A 23,652-nucleotide genomic window follows, 5' to 3' on the forward strand; every position below is an offset into this window, starting at 1 on the left:
TTTCCCAGTGAACTTGCAGTCAGCTTTCAGGCTGTTTCAGGATCCCTTTCAGCTGTGAAAGCATCTTAGATTCACCATCCATAGTTTTGGCAGAGATGGCTGGCTAGAAGTTTTTAAAAATGAAATGCTATTTGCAAATCATGGAGAGTCAGTGTTGCTGGTTCTGAAAGTTGCTCTGAATTGGGCCCAACTTAGTGAGTATCAAGTTCCGGGGCTTGAAAAAGAGGAGATGAAGGGCCACAATAAAAACACTAAGCTGCAAACAGTATTGAAAAGCAAATTTACTTATGCATTGTGTGTATGGCAAAAACAGTGTATTCCTATTTTTAAGCACTGGACCCGCCCAAAATAGAAAACCAAGAAGGTCAAGAGCTGAATATAGGTGCATATCAAATTCAAGAACCTCAGCTTTCCGGGTTAAGTGCCATTTACAGATTACCTAGCAAACCCATAATTCATTCTCAAACATTAATGGATTACTTGCCATTTACTAAATCCAGAGAAAAGATTTAGAAATCATGAATTAGCCAAATATTCTCGGCTTCAATTGAGCTGCCATGTGGAAGGTTTACGTTTCGAAATGTACATATTATAATATAGACTAACATTAAAATTTCAAAAATTGCATTTTTATGAAATACTGTTTTAAGAAAGTTGTCTAGGTGTATGTTACACTCGTATAGAGAATAATTCATCCGTGGCACATTGCCTAAACCTTCAAATTTCGGCAATTCCATACCTAATCTTTGATTGACAGTGATTTGTTAGCATTAAATCCTTTCACTATATACAATGCACACACGACCCCTGAGGCAACTTAATTGTGCACGGAGAGAGTTCAAAAGCTATTGATCGCTTCCAGAACATCTTTGTCAACCTGTCAAAAAACAAAAACAAAAATCATTGCTTAGTGCAGGATGATAAATCCTTCCACTTGCACCCCCACCCTCATTTTCTAGGGGAGAGGAGGGGAGGGGAGGGGAGGCGAGGAGGTCATCTTCGTGTTTAAAATTACCTACATTGATCTCACCTTCTGCCCACTTCTCCATTGTCCCTTTTTCGCATCTAGAGAAGTCAACCGTTGAAAGGCCTGGCGAGACAGCCGGGAAGCCGAGCATGCTCAGTCGTGGCAGGGGTCGCTCTCTGAGCACACAGCCCGTTTGGGTTCACACACATCTGCTAGAAGAGCCTCCAGGAAGCTGCGGGGCTTGTGCCGCAGTTCCAGCTCGTTCCTGGAAAGCTGATCTCCGCCCCGTAACGTGCGGCTTTCGGGTCTTCAGCTGCGAAGCAGCGGGGGTCCCCCGGGGTCCTCCAGCTGAAGTCAGTCTGCGAGCTGGGCGCTCGCGCCCGTCCTCCTCCTCCACCCACTCCTGCTTCTCGTGCCCATCATGCTTCACCCGGTCTTTATAAGCAGCTGCTGGATGATTGAGCAGAAATGACAGGATCAGAGTCGTGGTTAACCGTGAAGGGCGCGGGAGAGCCCCAGAGCCCCAGAGAGGCCGTGTGTCGCGACAGAGCTCCGTTCCCCTACTTCTGGCGACTGGTGCCTGCCGCTCTGGCCCTGGGAAAGATGCTTATAGTAGTGGCAAAGCTGGGACACTGCTTTCACCGGAGGTAAGAAGAGCATCTTTCCACGCTTTTCTATTGTCACCGCGTTAATTAGCTTTGAAACTGCAGCTGGGAAAAAGTCAACTGTGGCCTTTATTCTTACACGACTAGGTTGCTCTTATCGAAGACTGGGGAAAAGGACTTTTTATAGGACTTTTTAAAATCCTTCCTGGCGAACCGTAAAGAGAAGCGTTAGTGTTCTTTTAAGCCACCGTCATTCTAGACTGAAATTTACTTGCTTCATAGAATTTTGCCATGAACCCACCATTTAAGTTTCTCATTTGCAAGATGAGGTTAAGGTAACTTAAAAAAAAATTCCTGCTATATTTTAAGGAAAGGAACTTCATGTAATATAGGTGGACTGATATTACAGCCGTTTCCATATAATTACCATTTCAATTGCAGCCAACAGAGCAGTTAATTCTAAGATTCAACATTAACTTTAATCCACATTGAATTTAAGCAGATAACTAATATGAACATTTCCTCTAGTCAACTTATTTGTTAAAAACAAGCAAAACAAAAAGTTTCAAGGTTTTAATAAACAGGAGCCCATAGATTTAAAACAAATTTAAAAAAAAAATCACTCATTCTGAGTGTTGAGTAGGACAGCCTCTCCATAGAGGCATCTGTTCAAAAGAAACATTTTCAAAATATAATTGTGTGAATTTTTGGTGGAAATTGTGGAATTAAATCTTTATATGGCCCTTCATATAAAAGGGGGAAGTCAGGGGAGAGAGTATAAAGAACTTAAATCAAGTACATTTGAGTGAACATATTTAATCATGGGCTACCAAAGAAAAACTACCCCAAATGTCCTATAATAATTACAGTTTCCATTGCTATCAGCTTGGAGGCCTTAAAAGAAAGGGACTACCTTTTCAAAGAAATAAGGTAGTCATAGGTTTTTGAGTACTGCCTAACTTTTAACAATTCTTATCAATGGGACAGAAAAATTGTTTTCCATAGAGTTTCATATTAGGCTTTTTAATTTCTTGCTTAAGCTTATTAATAACTTATATAATATAGTAACTTATTTTTCTAAGATAGTAAAGATTTTTTTGTCATGAAAATTAAAAATCATGTAGTGATAAAGAAGAAAAGGCAAGAATATATTTGATTTTGAGTGGTAAACATTTGAGGAAAAAGTTGGAATTTCTGGACAAATAAGTACTTTTACAGCCTTTTAGAAAAATCATTACTTGGCATTTATGACACTTCCTCTTGTGGGCCCATTTTACCACGAACAAGTGATACTATCGTTTTAGGCAAAATGTAATAAGTTCAAAATCAATTACTGAATCCGCTCACTGAAGCATTTGCTGTTTTCCATGGCAGATCTATAATGTTAGGACTGTATGCCTAACACATGACATTAAGATAGGTGGGCAAAGCAAGGGAGGTGTGTCCTCGATCTGAAAAGGATCACTTAAAGATAATGACTGTAACCAGTCAACAAAGTCTAGCAAAACGAGATAAAAAGGACAAAAGGTACAAATTTGAAAGCACTGCACTTTGAAAGAAAAAGTGAAGGATCAAATTAATACAGAGCTAAAAATTCCTATTCCTAGTTTGTTTATAGGGACTGAGATCTACTCACATTCAGCCAACAAGTTTGGTTCTACAAAAGGGATAGAGTTTGGTAATGTTTGACTTGCCTGGAAGCTCAGAAATCTCTTCTGTCCTTCCCTTTTTGGTAGTAAATATCCAGACTCCATCAGCTCACCTAGGGCCAGACGAAAGCTGCCTGGAGACTCTGTTAATACATTAGCCTTTTATTCTTTACCTGTTGACACCTGTTAGGTCTACTCTGGAATTTACACAAAAAGCACCCCTTCCTTTCAGAAGCTCCCAAAGACCCAAGATTTTACTGAGGAAAATTTATCTCCCAGGCCCTTGCTTTAGCTGTTGTTGGTCTCTTTCTGTGAAATGAACGAGAAAGGAACTTCATGTGAAGTAAGTAAAGGAGATAATTGATAGCCATTTCCAGATGATTTCTCTTACAGAGAACAATCAGTAATAGCCAATGCCAACCTTTGAGAGTCTTTGTAAGTTTCTAATGATCAGTAAACATTTCTAGTCTTGTTAGATGTAACATGTGTTCAAATGTGAAGTACCACAATTGCCTAGAATATCTCCATCAGGTGGAAGAATAAAAAAAAAATGGGGGGAAAACTTATTCCCACATCTGAATATTGAGGAGGGGCAGACTGCTGTTACTTTCTCTCCTGCTCTTCTCCCTCAATTATGATACACAGCAAGGAGTAAAACTATTCCAGTGGAAATCGTTGTGCTTCCTGTTTTGAGGGTGAGAGTAGAGGACAGCTTCCTATCTATCATTACTGTGTCCCACTACCCGCTTCTAGTATCTTTTATATCACAGAAAATGAATGTATTCTTAAGTTATTAATCTGTGAAAGAAATACAATGAATTTCACTTCTCAACAGTCCAATTGGACCAGAACTTTAGTCCTCTAGGTGTACAGACATATTCCTTTTTCCTTAATAAATAAACTGCCTCTTTATTTCTGCCATTTTTGAGATGGGCTCAATTAGACCTTGGGATTAGAGCAAGATTCAGCTGTAGTTGGTTCATTCTCAGAACCTGGACCAGGATACATCACAAGTGCTATCAATAAAAGATCACATGATCAAAAGTATGTTGATAATGAGCCAAGCATGGTGGTGCATGCCTATAATCCTAGAGGTTATGGAGGTTGAGGCAGGAGAATCACTAGTTCAAAGCCACCCTCAGCAAAAGCAAGGTACTCAGTGACTCAGTGAGATACTGTCCTTAGGTAAAAATACAAAATAGGGCTGGAATGTGGCTCAGTGGTTGCGTGCCTCTGATTTCAATCTCTGGTATCCCCTCCCCCCAGAAAGTATTTTAATAATGACTTATGCAACTTTCTCTGCTAGTTCCCATCATTTTTTTCTTTATTCTAAAAAGAGCTAACCATTTGTTTTTTATAGTGTGCAAAGTTTTTGTCCTAGTCACCATTTGATCTTGGTTCCTAGCCTTGGTTTTAGCAATTTAATGAGAGTATAATTTTATTTGCATAAAACTAGAAATACTCAAATATTAACTGGAATCTGAACAAGAAGCCAGAAATACCAAATTAGTTCTAGGACTGGTATATTAATGCCTCAAATTGCTAAGAATTCTATTTCATCTTCAAGGGTATGTCGTTAAGCTTCCAGCAAGTGACTTTCAGATTGTCACTGCTAGCAATACAGTTTGGGAACACAGACTGAGGTTTGAGAAAATCCTGGTATTGTTTCTCTGTGACATTGTTTAGACCAAATGGTTTAGCAACAGAACATAAGTAGGCCATAGCTGGCATCTTTTCAAGTATGCAAGTCTAGCTGGAATCTGAATATTTGCGTTTCTTGATGCAATGAAGCTGACTGAGAGATGGCCTAAAGTGTGACTTCAGGTAGGGCACTTGGGAAAGCCCTCTGAAGAAATATGTGACCTGAACTTGTTGTTAATGAGCCAAGCATGGTGGCGCACACCTGTATTCCCAGATGTTAGGGAGGTTGAGGCAGGAGGATCACGAGTTCAAAGTCAGTTTAAGTCTGGAGACACATTCCTGGTTTCTTGGTTTATTCTCCAGATGGATATTAAAATGTGGCAAGAATGGAGTATGTGTTCTTGTGGAGCTGGATAGGTAATGCTGTGTGTATGTGGGGGGGGGGGGAGGAGGAGGAGGCAGGAGGTGTGGACCACAGTATGGGGGAGGTGGGAGATGGGGGGATAAGTTCAGAAAGATAGTCAAGGGCTGTAGAGCTTTTTGTTTGGGCGGGGAGGAGTAGGTGGGGTGTAACTAGATATTGAACCCAGGGTTGTTCTACATCTGAATAACATCCCCAGCTTTTTTTTTTTTTTTTTGAGATAGGGTTTCACTAAGTTTTCCAGGCTGACCTCCAACTTGTGATCCTCCTACTTTAACCTCCAAAGTAACTGAAATTACAGTCATGTGAGAATGAATTTTTAATCACAGTGGAACTCCATTGGAGGATTTCATATTTGAAAGCATGGTGGCTTCTATATGGAGAATGCACTGAAGGGTCAAGGGAGAAAGTTGAGCATATGGTCCAGCAGTGCTGATCTCTTGGAATGTATTGATCTTAAGCTTTAAGCTTATGCACTTGCTGTGCTGCTCCCTTTATGTGGTATAATTTTCATCCTTTTCTCCAAGTAGCATAATCCTGTTGATTGCTGGAGATTCAGGCCTAATGTCACTAGTTTTGTGCCTTCTTCAGAGCTTTGTGACACTCACCATTTCATACTCTCAGCAATGTCATCAAAACATTGAAATTTTTTTCTAATTATTTAAAATGTTTTTCTTTATAGACTTGGGTCTGTGCAAGTAGGGCTTTGATGTTCAGTTTCAGGCATGTGTATGCAACCAAATGTTTACTGTCTGATAAGTGAATAAGTAAAATACAATACTTTTTTTTTTTTTAACCCCTGAAGCAGGTTCTGGGTTGGATTGTGCTCGTGATAGTTTCTCATTTCATGGGTGTGGGATGATGTGTTTTGTTCTGTTTTGGTTTTTCTTCCCCAACTTTTTTTGGCCATCATGTCTTAAACATGGAAGTTGGTGAGCTATAGCCCTAGGTTAAATCTGAATTGACACCTGTTTTTGTAAATAAAGTTTTATTGGAACAGAGACACATTCACTCATGTACTGTATATGATGGAGTTGAATGTTTATAGTGGAGACCATCTGGCCTTCAAGAAGTGAGAACATTGACTTTCTAGCCCTGAATAGTAGAAGTTTGAACTTTACTCTAACTTGGGGAAGGAGTGGGACACTAAAGTCAAGGTGACAAAATTGATTACATGTGGGAACATTTTTAAAGTAGTGGTGGTTGGTTCCTATATGGAGCAATAAGTTTCTATTTTTCTTTTTTGAGCATAGATATAAAAAAGAATCTGGTGAAAGGTCTGGTAGCTTTAATAATTATAAGGCATGATTTTTGAACTAACTCATGTCTGCATTAAACAGTGATTCTCTAACATGAACCAAATCACCTGGCGGGCTTGTGAGCCCTCCCTGCTCCTTCTGTTTCTAATTCACTAGGTCTAAGGGATCTCCAGAAGCTGTATTTGAAACAAGTGAACCAGTAGCTGATGTTACTGGTTTGGGGGCCATATCATGAGAACCATTCGTTTAGAACAGTGGTTCCGAATCCTAACCTGTGTCTTGGAACTCCTTGGGAGTTTAAAAAATATTAAAAAAAATGTGCTTGAACCTCAACCCAGACTTACCAACTCAGAATCCCCAGAGTGTTCTGTTGTTAAAAAGAATAGTTCTAAAGTGTACTTATTTCTCAAGGTTTTAGAACTATTCTTACACGTTCTGCTGGTTAAGGTACATATGGAATGTTTTAACTGGGGTTTTGAAGCAAGAATTAGATATAGCTTTTGGTACATCCTCAGTTTTAATAAAAATTAAACTGGAATTGTTTATGCACATTAAATTTGTCAGTGGACTGCAATAAAACTATAGTTTAAAAAGTATACTCTTCAATTCAGCCAAATTCTTTTCTGTTTTCTTAGTCGACTTGATAAACCATTGGTAAATTTGTTCTTTCACTATGTAATATAGACTGTGATTCTGTGGCTGAAACATTCCCTTTCTACTTTCTTGAAAGGGTGTGAGTGGCACACATTTTGCTATTCTTTCTTGGTGTCACAGTAACAAGTGCCTACTGGAAATGTAAGGCACTAGAGGGGGTCTTCCCTGGCTGTTTCTAGCCCATCTGTAGGGAGAAAATGCCCCTTAACCAGGTAAGGTGTTTTTAAGTAACATCAAACTCATGGAATTCCATATGTGTTTAGAGAACTAGTTTTTCCTTTAACCACAATTTTGGCATATTGCATGACTGATTATTCATTTTATTTTTTTATTGCTATATGGAACATTCTGAAGGTGAGCATTACATGGGAATACAAAAAGAACTCTTGAGCACCCTGTTAATGAAGGGAAAGTATTTCTGCCATGCTTTTGGCCTTCATAATTCAATTTTTTTAAGAGGATAGGAATTACCAAGATTTGGGTTTATAGATCCCTAAATTCATATGGTAAAATAACCATCAACTTCTTAAACTGCATAATTCTATATTATAAAAAAATCATGATTATTAACGTGAAATGTTAGAATGTGAGTTTGACAAATGGCTTAACAAGAAGAATGTTCTATAGTATGGAAGAGCTCATTTATTAAGTGCATTTATCTTCATGCAAGTTTTGACCTGGATGGTTTCGCTTTTTTTCCCCCCACCACATTTTATTAAGAACAAAGGATATTTAGATGTTATTGTAAATTAATTAGAAGTTAATGTCTGTTCTTTTCTTTTCCATGGATATCTCTTGCATATACCTCTTTCAGCTTTACAAAAAGGGACTTTTATTCCATAGGGTCCCTGGGTGTTCCTGTGTTGTCCAGGTTGGTCCCAAACCTGAGCTCAAGGGATCTTCTGGCCTCAGCCTCCCAAGTAGCTGGGCCATGAATGGCTTAATCTTTTAGAAGGCCTCAGTACTGCAAAAACATCCCAAAGTTAATTCATTAATTACTGTTAATTAATGTTAATTCATTGTTTACTGTTAATGTTTCTTTCTTAAGCATACTTACGTAGAAGTACAAAGTCTAGTTATTCAACTAGAAAAACTGAAATGTTTCTTAGTAATCAGAAATATATTTTTGATTAATTCCTCCCCTTTTGTGTGTCAAATTTCATTTCTCAGGAATGTTCTACAGTCCCCCCTCATTCACAGGCCAGGCATAGATCTGTGATCTGTCATGATTCTGAGAACAAAACGAAATGCCTTATTTATTTTTTACATTGCTCACAGTCGTGTAGTTTAGGTCAGTGGATTCCCAAAATGAAATGCTTTGTCCAGGCTCGCAGGAACCCATGATTGCCTTACTTCTCTGCTGTTGCTTTTTTGAGGTTCTTAATACTTCTGAACAAGTGGCACCACATTTTTATTTTGCAGTGGAATCCAAAATTTGTGTAGTTGGTTCTGCCCACACAAAACGTATTTTATTTATTTTTATTTTTACCTATAGAGTTTTAGTATGATGTCTGATGCACAAATTAACAAATAAGTCCTTCCCTTTGGGAGAGCAAAATGAAGCACTTTCTGCTGCTTTTTGAATTGCTCCTAGGTGTTGGTTTCAGGAGGCACTGGATTCCTGGTACGAATATACTTAAAACATAATCTGGATGGTTGAGGGTGGTTGGGTAGTGGGGTAATAGTAAACAAACTTTTAACAAATATCCATTCCCTAGATCTCCTGTTGGGCAGGAATCTCTGCCTTTTTCCCCAGGGAGCTCTGCAGGCCTCTGTGTCCAGCTGCGGACATGGGCTTTGGATCGACAAGAAAAAATTTGTCAAAGTGCCCCCCACCAAAAAAAAAAAAAAGTTATTGTAACACTCAGGTTAAATTTAGGATACAGTGTGGAGAATAATTAGGCTCAGAATAAGCACAGTACACCCAAGTCTAGGATGGTGCTATGTGATACCAACAGGACTATCGTTTGTCTAATTTTTCATGTTCCACTGGGAGAAAGTGGTACTCTGTGCAGCTTCTGCTTACAGACTCCTAAAGCAGAAGGTGAAGATAAGCCTGAAGAACTAGCCTACTGTTACCCACTGTCTTCTCCACAGGATTAGAGGTTTGTTTTAGGGAAGGGTCCCAAGAGTCACTCTACTGCCTTCCTATGTACTTTGGGTGTGGGTCTTGCCCAGATCAACTACAGACTGGGGGGTGGTATCTGAAGCAAGTTGTAAATGTGGGCTTTTCTGTCTCTTAGTACTAAATGACATCCAGGTTTAAATTTAGACAGCAAGGATTCAGGGCAGGGGATGTGCTTAGTGGTAAAGCATTGCCTAGCATGCATGAGACCCTGGGTTCAATTCCTAGCATGGCAAACCAAATCAAGATTCAGAAATGCAGATTACATGCATCTGGAACCTGTAACTCTAGATGTGATGGAGATGTGCAAAGGTCATGTTGCTGAATGAAAGCATCTAGTCTGCGAAAACCCTTAAGAAAAGGTCTCAAAGAGAGGTACAATCAGCCTAAAGTGTCTCCTGAGCAGAGGGAAGGTTGTTTGCTTCCAGAGCAAATATCCTCAGTGCTCAGGGGCAGGTTGCCAAGAGCTCACTACCAAACTCATTGTCTATGAAGTTTTCAGATCAAAACACTTTTTGTTGTTGTTAACTGAGGCACTAGAAGATTGGTCATGGTGGAGGGGTAGAAAGGAAAGTAACTACCAGAAAAGGGTGAGGAATATAAACTACCCAGGAAGAGAAAATCATTTTTTTAGTCACTTGTGCCATCTCATTCACTGTTCAGTAAATATATTCTGAGCACCTATCATGTGTTGGCTCCTATTATTCTAAGCACTCAGAATATAGAGATTAATATATAGAGAGATTAATTCCTGATTCCATGGAACCTGAATTTTGATGGGAGAAAGAGAATATTAATAAACAAACATCCTCGCAGGAGTATAAATTAGTACAGCCATTATGGAAAAAAGTATGGAGGTTCCTGAAAATGTTAAAAATAGAGCTGCCATATGGTCCAGCAATCCCACCACTGGGAATACATCCAAAGAAAATGAAATTGGTATGTCAGAAAGATATCTATATTTCTATGTTCATTGTGGCATTCATGATAGCTAAGATATGGAAGAAACCCAAGTGTCCAACAATGGATGAATGGGTAAAGAAAATGTGTAAGTACAATGTAACATTATTTTGGCCTTAATGATCCTGTTATTTGCAATGATATGGAAAAAAAAACTAAAGGACATTAGGTGAAATAATCAAGACACAGAAAAATATATGCCATGAGATTTCACTTATGTGGAATTTTAAAAAGTTAAACTGGGAAGTAGAAAGTAGAATGTTGGTTACTAGAGATCTGAGGTTGGAAAGGAGGGTGGCTTGATGACATCATTGTCAAAAGAGAACATTATCAGTTAAAAGGAATAAGTGTAAGATCTATTGTACAAAGTGTTGACTATAGTTAATAATAATGTATTGCATTCTTAAATGTTGAGTTGATTTTGTGTTTCTACTATATGATTAAGTACATGTTAATTAACTCTTAGCTATTTAACAAGACATATGTATTTTAAAAGATGACAAATATGCGATTTACTGTCAAGTAAATATTAGAAGAAACAATCAGAATCATGAGTGCTATGAAGAAATGCAAATGGTATTGTTGGAAAGATTACGGACATTACGTGGATAGCCTCCTCTTGTACACCAGACCTAGTCACCACACTAATGTGCTAATTTATCAAGAGCTCAGTTCTCTTATCTCAAAAACCACTACTAAATTCACACTCTTGGCCAGGTGATTTATATAGGCATAGACTAAGGCCAGTACTGTTTATTATCATGTCAGTACTATCTCAGCAAGTAGACTCTTTTCCAATTGTTTTTTGTTGATTGAATGGTAAGAATGTAAAATTAATTATACTATCTTCATATTTCTTTTAAATATCTTTGACAAGGAAAATAAAAACAAAATGCCAATAGTGGTGTTTATTGCTGCTAGTATTTAGTTTTATCTGTGGCTTATTTCTCCCTTGGCTTATATTTTCTAAGAAAAATTGGGATTAGCTAATTCATAATTAAAGAGCTATTTTAATGTTCAATATTTGGAGTAACAATATGTGGAATCAGCACGCAAGTTGAAAATGCATATTCTTAAGAGATGTAATTATATATTGTTTTATATAAGAATAGATATTCTATACCTTCCATTTCTTAAATTTTTATTTATTTTTGTTGTACTAGGGATTGAACCCAGGGGCACTCTACTACTGAGCTATATACCCCACTCTTTTTGAGATAGGGTCCTGCTGAGTTGCCAAGACTGGCCTCAAATTTGCCATTCTCCTGCTTCAGCCTTCCATGTAGGTGAGATTACAGGTGGGCATAACCATATACCTGGCACGTGAATTGTCAGTTAGATAATACTGATATTGAGAATTTATAACTTTTAGAACGCCAATTAGAAAATCCAACAGAAAAATACTACCATGCACTAAATGTTTGGGTCCTCCATAAATTCATTGGTTGAACCCTGATTCCCATGGTAAGGCATTAGGAAGGAGGTCATACCTTTGAGAGGTGAAGGTAGAGCTGTCAAGATTGGGATTAATGCTCTAAGAGTGCTCAGAGAAGCCAGGCACAGTAGCACACACCTATAATTCCAGTGACTCAGGAGGCTGAAGTAGAAAGACCCCACGTTGTTTTTGGTTTTGGTTTTTTGGGTACCAGAAATTGAACTTTGCTGAGCCACATCTCCAGCCCCCCCCCCCTTTTTTTTTTTTGTATTTTGAGAGAGTCTTACTGAGTTGCTTAGTGCCTCCCCATTGCTGAGGCTGGCTTTGAACTAGTGATCCTCCTTCTGGGATTACAGGTGTGTAATCCTCCCTAGCCACTGGGATTATAGGCATGTACCACTGTGCCCAACTGGAAGTTTAAGATCAGCCTGGGCAATTTAGCAAGACCCTGTCTCAGAATAAAAAAAAAAAAAAAATGGCTGGGGCCATAGCTCAGAGGAATTGTGCCCTTGGGTAAAATCCCAGTACCATACACACAGAGTACCCAGAGAGCCAGCTAGCTTTTCCATGGTGTGAAGATCCAGCAATAGGAAGCTTTCTGAGGTAGAAAGTGGGCCCTCACCAAGACGCACAATCTACCTTGATCTTGGCCTAACCAGCCTCTAGAATTGAGAAATTTGTTGTTCATTTTCTAACCAGTTTATATATTTGTTATAGCAGCCCAAACTGACTTAAACAAACAAACAACAACAAAAACTTCATAGACTTATTGGTAAATTTTAAATAAATACCTACATTTGCCAGTCAGATTTATAGAGTAATAATATTTGTATTTAAAAGCTGAGTTTTCAGCATCTTGTACCATCTCGTCTACTTTTTCTCATGTCTAAGGAAAACAGACTTAGTGAAGGTAAACAATTTGGCCATTCATGTAATGGTTCTAAACATTCCTGGATCCCCTACTCCATAGGACTGGGGGTCAAATCCAGGCCCTTGAGCATACTAGGCAGGCACCTCTATTGAACTACAACTTGAGCCTCATTTCTGATTTGAGTCATCTAGTTTTTTGTGTTTTTGTTTTTTGTTTATTTTTTATCCCCCACACATGCAAGCTCTGACTTATTTCTCTAAGCCTTCAGTTCCTTTTCTGCACAGCCTGGAAGATGGTCATGCTTCCCTACCTCAGTCAGGGTGGGGACCAGATGACAAGTCACAGCTACAAACACATAGCACAGTAGGGGGCATGTGTTTAATTGTAAGGAAGGTCTAATTGTTAAAAATCAAAACAAATGCTTCTGTCAGATCTTTCAGGAAGATATGTTTAAAAGTTAGAAGCATCTAAAAAAAGTTTTCCTTGTCATTTCTGATTAAGGATATCTGTGCTATAGCAGACTTTTTATATACAATTTAGGTTTCATTAAATTAGTATTTTCTATAACCGTTTTAGCACACGTACCAAGTAAATGACTTGTTTTGCTTTAGATTCTGACTACTGTTTAGCAAGTACTATATATTAAGTGCCAGGTACATGTATCAGCACACGTAATCCTCACAAAAAAGAAAAAAAAAACAATGAGGTAGGTATTATCATCCAAGTTTGACATGTGTTGAAACTTCTCTGGAATACTGTTAAGTAAAAAGTCTGAGGCTACTTAGCTACAAAGTGGGGAACAGGTAGGAACCCCACTTGTCAACATTACAGTGTCATGGGTGAGAGCAGTGACTGACCTGCATACATCATGGGATGTCAACTCTTGGTAGGAAGAGACCTCTAGTTACGGAACATAAGTATATGGGATTTGTGCGTGTGGGTGCCGACTCAGTGGAGGATTGAGAACCTCATCTTATAAAGGTGCTCATTCAGTACTAAATATGACTGTTAGTAACTGTCTCCAGGTCACAAACTCTGCCAGGCACTTTTCATGAGAAAAAGAAAGAACATGCAAACTCTGAGATAATATATGGTAGGTATATATATGGTGAAAATGCATCTGAGTGAAGTATTTTTCTTGCCCCAATTGTTGTCTCTGAAGCCACTCTTTTTATTTGTATTAGATCTCTGTGGCTATACATAGTAATTGGGTTCATCCCGACAAACTCATACATACATGAAGAATGATTTCAGTTCATGATCCTTTTTCTTCCCATCCTCCTTCCCTTCCCCCTTCCTCTACTAGACTGTCGCTCATCTATTTGTATTTGATTGGTTCTTTATGTAATATTATCCTTCCCTCCCCCTTTAACTGTAGCTTCCACATATGATGGAAAATACTAGACCTTTGGCTTAAATTCAGAAACTCACTCTTTTCTTTAATGAACGTTGTATATATCTGTTCTGTGCAGCTGAAACTATGAAGTTGTGATAATGACAGATGGTAAATAAAGTCGAGGGAAAATTGAGACTGTTCCTCAGTATCCCAGAATAAAATCTAATCCCAGATCTCTCTGTAATCATCTGTTTCACCTCTGGAGAGCAAACACTTTGTTTCACATGAAAAATGAAGACGGGGTATCAGACTAGACAGTCTTCCTAAACTGATGCTTTCATTTTTCTGGCTAGGATTGGGCCTGAGAATTGAGCTAAATATTCCCTAACTACCACTAGATGGCGCAGGAGAACAAAAGAGATGGGAGACATTTGTAGGATACAAGCAAACCCTCATTTCAAATTGTGATAGAATTTATTTTCTGAAGTGAATCATTGATTTCAGGCTACTGATAACTAATGTAAGGAACACCTGACCTTATATTTTGCCAATATAAAACTTAGTTACTTCTAATTTGGAGTAGAACTTTGATAAATCTAAGCAGAAAGCTAATTCTTTATTTTTGGCAGAACATTAACCAAATAGATCTCTTAGGGCCAGAATTATTTAATAGAAGTGATTCTAAGAGTAGAAAAAATTAAAGTAAGCTGATGACATGAAAAAGGTGATAATCAAGAAATATTCTTATGAATTCTAAAAAGTGAATTGCTTATGCTTTATTTGGATTAAAATGTATATCTTTAGGAAGGCAGGTTTGTGGCATACAAGGCACAAAGAACATAACCAAAAAAGCATACATTTGTTCTCTAAAGGTCATTCTTGAGTCATGAAACTTCCAGATTTTGTACTCTATCAATACAATTTATTTGTATTTCAACTATTACTCATATATATTTATTTTACTTTTTAATCATCTGCACTTTCTTTGAAGTATATAGTCTGAGTCAGAGTAGCAAACAAAAGGTAGAAATCCCAGGAAGGAGATTGCAAGGGCAGAGACAAAGAATGAAGTATTCAGATTAGATGTTTTAATGAGATCCAGGTCACTATAATTTCCAAATGTCTCTACAACATAAAAATAATTGACCAGCAGAACTAGCTTAATCCCTGTTCCTTCACAACATAAAAATAAGTGACCAGCAGAATTAGCTTAGTCCCTGTTGCTTTAAATGACCAAAAACCTCACTTAGAAATACATTTCCAGGACATAGGTAAAATGGCATTCTCCAGGAATGTCCCAAGAGTGCTTTTGCTCTTTACAACTACATAAACCATGAAGGTCAAATGCTTGGAGTAAAGGTGGGCCAATTGTTTCAAAACAATATATATGGGGCTGGGGATGTGGCTCAAGTGGTAGCGTGCTCGCCTGGCATGTGCAGGGCGCTGGGTTGGATCCTCAGCACCACATAAAAATAAAATAAAAAGATGTTGTGTACACCGAAAACTAAAAAAATAAATATTAAAAAATTCCCTCTCTTTAAAAAGAAAACAATATATATGTGTGTGGAGGTGTGTGTGTGTGTGTGTGTATATATATAATTTTTTTTTTCCTGAAACACAGTCCAACTCTCCTTTGAATATCTCAAGAGGGAGACACTTTTGGTTACAGCAAGTTCTGGAGTTTATTGAGTACTCACTTGTAGCTGCATTTTCTTCTGTCAATGTGTATTATTTAATTTTCCACTAGTTTTGTGAGGGAAGGAGTTTTATTATCCACCTTTATGAAAAGGAAATGTGCAGGAGGTCAAGAGATAGTCCAGGGCCTCATGGCTGCCACCTGGAGGGGAGCCTGCTCCCCCTGACTTCCAGGCCCAACTTTGAGCCACATCAGTCTGATCTTCCCTTGAGATAAGTGGCATTTGAAGTTCAGATGTGTGCCATGCTGTGAATCAACTGAAACATTCTTTAGCTACCCTCTCATTTGTCTGTTTTTCTTTACACCCATATTCCTTTGTCCTTCCTCTTCCCTTCAGTGGCCCCAGAGAAACTTGGGCATTTTAGGTCACTTGAAAAAATAAAGAAGCTATTTCACCTGTAATCTCTTACAGATAATGCTTGAGCCCAAGCTCCTGATCAAGGAGGCTTTTTAATGTTTAGGAGCTGTTTTCTTAGGCTTGAACACAGTTCATCTCATTCATCTTCCAAATCTTGTGCAGATCATCATCAATCTATCTTGATTTTTGAATATCCAGTTTGTAATCTAAATGATTAAAAACTTCATGGAGGGAAATAGGTCTTATTTAAGCCCCTCCAGATTATCTTTGTTTCTACCTATATGCTGGCTTTGTATCTAAGAAAGTTACTCATAAATTGCCTCAAGTAACTTAGGAGGTGAGTGGGTGAAAGATTACTATGAAATGCCATTTTGGCACAACCTCAGGGGAGGCTTCAGAGAACAGGATGTGGCACATCTATGCAAAACCTGCTCCTTGTCTAGCAGGTGAAATCTGGCAAGTCCCCTAACCACGTGGTCTCTGAAATCTCATATCTGAAATGTGAGGGTGGGGCATGGTGTACTTCAGCATCCTTCCAACATCTAGCCTTCTAGGATTCTTCAGGCTCTGCACCTGAAGATGGTAACCATAAGTAGAACATGTAATTTTTAATCAAAGCCAAAATTATTTCAAGATGGTGTTATAATTAATACTTAAAAGTTCTTAGAGATACTTGAGGGAAGCTCATAAAGAAAGATGATCATGGCTTAGAAAACTCAGTAATTGCTGATGACTCATGCCCTACTCCTGCTCTCCTACCCCATCAGGAGCACAGGATTTGGATTAAGTGACTTAGCAGTAGCATTAAGTAAGGATAAAAGTGAGTCAACTTCTTCCCTGCATGCCTTTTTAAAAAAGAAAAATTGTGACTGAGCATACACTATTCTCTACCCCTGTTAATTATGAAGGGGAACCTACTTAACATCTAATGGTAGCTCCAAACTCATTGCGTTTCTGGATCGTCTAATAACAATCTCTCTCAATGCTGTTAACCACAAATTTCATTTTACAGGTTTCTTCTGCTTCCTCGTTCTATATTTCGTCTTCTTTTTTTCCCTAGGATTAGAGCAGATGGTTGGTCAGTCATGTAACATTGTAATCTTTCCTTAATGGGAATGCCAGATAGTAAAAATGTTCACACTTGGTCAAATTGGAAGTTCAAAGTGGAGAAATGTGATAGGCTTGCTCATAGTCTCCAAAGTGGGGATTAGACTTAAGGGGCTTTTAGAAGTTATTTGTTCATCTTTTCATAAATTGGAATACTAGGATGAAAGGAGTTAAAGTGCTTGTCTTAACAGGTTAGGGGCCAAGTTGGGACTGGAAGTCGTGGTTTCTGACACCTCTAAGTTCAGAATTCTTCTCATACCATGCTACCTATTCTTTTAGTAATTGTGTGTACAGAAGAAAAATCAAAAGATCATTTGCAAACCATGCCATTCTGTGGATCATGTTGGTTGATATATTTTGCATTTGACGTCTGCAGTTGACATGAGACATAAAGGTTTGATTTTGTACATTACAGAGTACACAATATGTGAATGAGTTATCACTTTCAAGAGAGGCGATGTCTATAATTAACCATGTCTTTTATCCAGAGAATGATAAATGCATTTTGAATGGGCTCAGAACACATGTTCTTGATATTAATATTAAATATAACAATTCCTAGTAGTATGTGTGTGTATAACTGAAATCAAAACCAAATGAATTAAGATGGGTTGAGCAGAGCCATGAAGCGAAACAGGCCAGCACCGTGTCTGTCGGGACTCTTGCATAAACTAAGGCAGCTGCACTGAGGTGTGTTGAATTTCTATCCAGGAGCCTTTGCATGAAACAATTTCCAAAATAATTTGGTATGCGTGTAAATGACACATTGAGAATATTCTTCTCAATCCTGGTCCTTTTAACTCAAAGTGATTGAATGTGTTTTTGCAGCAGACCCACTGGAAAATTGGTGCCAGTCTGTAATAGCTCTAGAATATTCTAGTTTTGAATGATCCTGGAGAAAAAGAGTGAAACAGCTCTAGATCATATTCAATGTAAAAGGATGCCTGAAAAGTAAGCCTGATTTTTCTCTTAGGCTTTAAAAAATGTATGTATTTTTCTGCACTATACTCTTTTGCTCCATATTTCCTGATCAAGTATAGATCAATTCATTTTTTAAGTAAGCTTAATTTTATGAAATCTAAACCTGATTTCAACTAATTGAACCCTCTGGCCCTGTTTTTGCTATTAACTCAATCCCTGTCATGTGCCAGGGCCTTGGACACATTGAACCTGTCTAATCAGGAATCCAGAGGATTGAGACATATCTGAATTCCTGTTTTACCACTTCTTATCAGTATAGAAATATGCATAGGTTATGTGACCTCTGCAAGCCTTAATTCCTCCTATGTGTAAGTTAATTTCAAGTAAAGTACCTAATACATATATATATTTTTTTAAATTGAGAGTTCCTTAGGATATGACCCCCTTATATACCTGGGAATGTATTATTGCACTTAATGTCAAAGGCCCCTGTCATTTGTGATTAGCACCAAGTGAAGGACTTTCTAATCTGACACTCCCTGCTAGGAAGCCAAATAATAAGACATTGTCTTTTTTTTTTTTTTTTTTTTTTTTTACGTTTGGATTAGTAACTGGTGACACTATTTTACAATTAAATGTCGAAAATCTACCACAAGGCAAGCTGACCTGGAGTTATAATGGATCTATGGGCACTGATATATAAACAGGCAAAGTTAATTTTCTATTAAAATACAAGTAAAGATAGACAAATGTCACTAGATTCCAAGAGCGCTAGAAGTTTCAAACGGCCAATTCCTTAGTTCCCTGAGAAATGGAGCTTTAGATTCTGGAAATTGGATGGCAGAGGTGGGTCACTGCTGTCTTTCCCCTCTTGCTTCACAGTAGGTCCTTTGTCAGCAAGGATCAAAAATAATTTTCCTCCAATGTCTAAACATTGACTTAGTTTTTCTCCCTCATTTGAGTCCCATGGACTGCTCATTTTATAGTAACAACAAAATCAAAATGAAAAATGCCCTAATTTTCTTATAATTATGCAAGATGCTCACTGTAACGTATTCAAATGATAATGTATGAAGTTAAAATTGCTTGACAATAATGACCATTAAAATTTTAAGGATCACCCTTTCATGACTCTTTATGATAGTTATCATGGAACTTTCTTCACGTATAGTCTTTGGCTATCACTTTGCCCCCATAATTGCTTTCAAAGCAAAATGATACAGAAATGGGAAATCTATATCTCCTACCCGACATGCACCTTTATGGTGCCCACATCCTCATGTGAAAGAAACGTGGACCTAAATGTATCTTAGTATGTATTGTTTCATAAATAAGAAACTTACACTAGCACTACAGTCTCTTCTGACCTGGATGTAGAATTCCAGTTTGTAGTTGTCTAGTACTCACCTAGTTTGACAGCAATTTTTCTTGGCACCCAAGGAGTCCCATTGCATTATCCTTGGTTTTCATAGAGAGAATTTTTGAACTCCTATTTCATCAGTTTGATTACTATTGTGTAGTTTCCCCAATTAAAGTAATGGGTCTAATTAAGCCTGAGTAGCTTACTAGTTCTTGGTAGCTGTATATAACTTAAATGATGAGAGAAGAGCTCAACTAATGTAGTGTTCAAACATTTTGGCTGTTGGTGGGTGTCGGAGTGTCAAGAGCATGTCTGCCTCCTGTATATTTGTTATTTTTTTTTCCCTGATCGTAGTGATGTTAGGTACTATTCTGTTTCTCCCCATCAGTCTTCCCCACAACATTATCCAGAGAGTCTTTTAAGTTGGTTATTTGAAGAAAACAAAAGGATTTGGTAAAAACAACCAAAATCCCTGTTGAGACTCTTTACATATATTATGCTTTAAAATTTGCTCTGATGCAGTTTCTAGTTTTGCCTTCCTTCAGTTATGATAAGCCTTTACCTGATATATCACATAGTTCTGTGGAATCTCTTGCATATTTCCCATTTTGCTAACAAAATGAGGTCTTTCACTTGGTATATGTATGTCTCATTTTGAATTGGAGCTTTTATTATTGGGTCTTCCTCTTTGGTTATGCAAACGTCTCTTCGCCTGCCTCTCAAAATAGCTTGGGTCTCACAGCACGCTAACTTCATATCTTTATTGTGTAAATAGTGTAGTCTAAAAATTGCAATGAATGTAACAGGCCAAGGATGCTGAGGTCTGGAATTTGGCTAGCTAGAAGGTAGGCTAGTTGGTGGTATAAATCTGGCATGTCAGATACAAATTTAGGGGGAAGTTGGCTAAATTGTGAGGGATGGACTGGGACCACAGCTCAGGCAGACAAAGTATTAATTCCAAGAAAACAGCAGAGGAAGTAGTAAGAAACTCAAGTACAGAATACCACGGAGAGAGTGTAATGGAGTAGGCAAAGACACTGTACAGCAAGGAGGGTGGAAGATCTGTTTTGTGCATCCACCTGTCAAGATCTAAACACTGGGCTTTAGGAGATCCAGAAGCAAAATAATGGCATTGGGTTCTGGAGTCATTTGGGAGAAGTTATGTTCTCATAGTGAAAGGTTGTGACAGGTCATGCAGAATTGAAATAGCTTCAATTTTTTACTTCTTTCATTATTAGTTATCTAGGTGTCTGCTAAATTTACTTACTTGGTCCAAACCTCTGAAGTGGTCAGAAACAGACATGAGAAGTGGTCACGGTGTTCAGTCAGAGTGACTGTGGGGGTTGACTGTTCAGTAAATGCACAGTGTTGTGTAAGAAGTTGATACTTACTTGGCTAGACTTATTCTGTATGAATTGGTTTCTTTTAGTTTGTGATCCTGAGCTAATTTGTCTCCAAAAAGCAGTGGAAAGTAAACCTATTAACTTGGTGTAGCCTATGGCAGATTGTTGTGTCTTAGTTTATTTTCTGTTGCTATAACAAAATCATTGAGGCTCGATAATTTATAAGAAATAGAGGTTGTAATTGGAATTATTTAAAAAAATAAAACCCTGGGAAATCTTAGTTAAATCGGTGAGTGTGTGTGTGTGTGTGTGTGTGTGTGGTGGTATTAGGATCAAACCCATAGTTGACCTGATTTGAAGGAGTGTTTCATTTTTATTTTAAATAGAAAGAAGTAGAATGTTTTTTTATCTATGTAACTATAAGTCATATGAATGAAGGATCAAGTTTTAGTTGCTTTTTCTGCATATATTTTAAACACTAGAGATTTTGATTAAAGTTCTAGAATAAAGAAGCGGCTTGCCTATAAAGTCGCTACAGATTAGTCTGAAACAAGATGTGTTGTCCCCTTTGAAGAAAATTGATAAGAAGTAAATGGCTTAGGAATCTGTTATTAACAACTGTCTCTCAGATATCAAAGTGTTGGAGCAACCTCCCTGCTGGGGTGTCTGTGGAATAGACTTAAAATCTCTCAGACAGCTCTTACACAGTATTAAAATGTATTTTATTGTAAAACCAGTTAACTTACTTCATAGTCACACATGAGCTGTAAGCTGTCCCTTGCAATTTAGGTGGTACTAATGGGGATGTCATTTTCAGTAATGTTTTCTCTATTCTCCCTAATTAAGGGGCTCTTTGTGTTTTAATTTCATAATAAAAATCATGTATCTTTGCTTTTATTGCTGTTTATTCTCACTTGCTTTGTTTTTTACCCTCAGTTTTAATTTTAGCTCAACACATTTAAAGATTTTGGGTCTATTCAAAGAAATTGGTTTTAAAAAATCATAGGTATTGGTAGTATTCTTCTAAATATTTCCCTCTCTCATGACAATTGAATATTTCTTCTTCCTATTTGCTTTTTTATTGGGGGAAAATATAGAAATAACAAATTTTATCATCTTAACTGTTTTTAAACATAGAGTTCAGTAGCATTTAGTTTGCCTTGTTGTATGATAAAGGGGGAGAAATACTTTTAGAAAGCCTTCAAAAATCGTACATTATTTGTTGAAATAAGAATATAGACAGGGCTGGGGATGTGGCTCAAGTGGTAGCGCGCTCGCCTGGCATGTGTGCAGCCCGGGTTCGATCCTCAGCACCACATACAAACAAAGATGTTGTGTCCGCTGATAACTAAAAAATAAATATTTAAATCCATTCCTCCCCCCCCTCTCTCTCTCAAAAAAAAATATATATAGACACATTAATTTGCTGTTTGTTTTGGAGCATTGGGGATTGAACCCAGGGCCTCACATATGGTAGGCAAGTGCTTTACCATGGAGCTACATCCCCAGCCCCTGCTACTTTTAATTCCCATTCCTGAAAAAAAGTTTGTACTATAATTATTCATTTATTTATTTTACCAACAATTTAAGACTCTCCTAATCCATGGCACTTGCCTGTAATTGCAGCTATTTGGGAGGCCGAGGCAGGAGGATGGAAAGTTTGAGGGCAGCCCATAATTTAGAGACTCTGTCTCAACAATAAAAAGGGCCGGAAATGTAGCTTACTGGTAGAATGTCCCTGGGAAGTACTGTGAAGCAACAACAAAACTCTTCTGTCAGTCTCCATTCTTAAAGGATAAAAAAGCAAAAGTTCTACCACTTAGGAACCTTACTTTTAGACTTGCATATGGGGAATTATACAAGAAAACTGTTATGATATTTTATGGAAATGTCTAGAATGAAAAAAATTTGTATGATGAAGTCTGAAGAAGGTTTGCCTAAGCCTTCCTGGCAGGGCAGAGCAGGTTCTTTTGAACCAAAATGATGACGGGGCAATCACCAGCTCAGCAGGCCCAAGAGAGAAAGAGAGTAGCATTTATGCTGAAGGATGTACCAAGGTAGGGCTTCAGAGCCACCCAGGTGTCTGCAAGGAGTGGCAAAGGGCTTGCTGTGGTGGCTCACTGGTGGGTCTGAGGAGGACTGTAGTGGTGAGATCAGAGGGCAGATGGGTGCGGTTTCCAAAGTGTGGCCTCATCTTGATGTTCTTGGCTGTCCCTTAAATTGGGAGAACAACAGTTCAGGAAGCCAAATAAGTTTAGGGAATATTCCATCAAAACCAGGTTGTTCCCCAGTTGGACGACTTCTGGGAGGATCACTTTGACAGGCGACTTCTCATTTTTCCAGTGTGAGAAAAGATATGAACCGTTTCCTAAATGCACTGACCACGGAATGCTCGTCTCCTTCCCTCCAGGGGAAGTGCTGCTGTGGGCCTTGGGAACCCCCAGCTGCTCCATCCTTAAGACTGAGTCTGCTTCACCCCACCCTAAGGTTTGCGATCCTTTGTGGAATGAAAGCTTCCAAGGTCTCTGATATCGGTGTTTTGAAATCAAGGGATACTTATCCAAACCATGACGGGGGAATTCAAGTTTAGGCCAATATTAATGAAACTAGGATCTCATCTCAGTTTAGATTTTTCAAGAAAGAAAGAGGGCAATAAAAATTGTCAAATATTTATCATTCACTCAGTTGATCTCTATAGAGAATAAAATATAGACCAAACACATCTCCTTAGACTGAGTACGATTTTTAATGTGAAACTAATTTTGTAAATATCACAAATATCCATGTTCTCTTTATTTATTGTGGAAAAATGAAACAAAGCATCCTAGTCGTCTCTTGTTTTATCGGTTTTGGTTTTTTTAAATGAGAAATGAATCAATTAGAATGGAATATCTTCAATGTTGAAGAGATCCTGGAATTTATAGTTTAAAAACTCCTTGTCAAC

At 38.0% G+C, this 23,652-nt stretch overlaps 1 protein-coding gene and 1 long non-coding RNA gene across 2 annotated transcripts in view; one reads left to right on the plus strand and one right to left on the minus strand.

The window, feature by feature from the left end:
• Positions 1-261: 261 nt before the first annotated feature.
• Positions 262-1,115, minus strand: LOC113176368 (uncharacterized). The gene is made up of 2 exons (XR_003300061.2): positions 1,031-1,115; positions 262-877 (listed from the first exon to the last, which is right to left on the minus strand). It is a non-coding gene; the product is annotated as an uncharacterized LOC113176368 (long non-coding RNA).
• A 304-nt stretch (positions 1,116-1,419) lies between these two features.
• Arhgap18 (Rho GTPase activating protein 18) overlaps positions 1,420-23,652 on the plus strand; it is a 170,410-nt gene continuing 148,177 nt past the window's right edge. The window contains exon 1 of the mRNA XM_026380823.2: positions 1,420-1,614. Within this exon, the coding sequence (XP_026236608.1) occupies positions 1,436-1,614 (179 nt within the window). The 5' untranslated portion in view covers positions 1,420-1,435. The remainder of the gene's footprint in view (positions 1,615-23,652) is intronic.

The sequence above is a fragment of the Urocitellus parryii genome, chromosome 8 (assembly GCF_045843805.1).
Source record: "Urocitellus parryii isolate mUroPar1 chromosome 8, mUroPar1.hap1, whole genome shotgun sequence".
NCBI classification, from domain to species: Eukaryota; Metazoa; Chordata; class Mammalia; order Rodentia; family Sciuridae; genus Urocitellus; species Urocitellus parryii.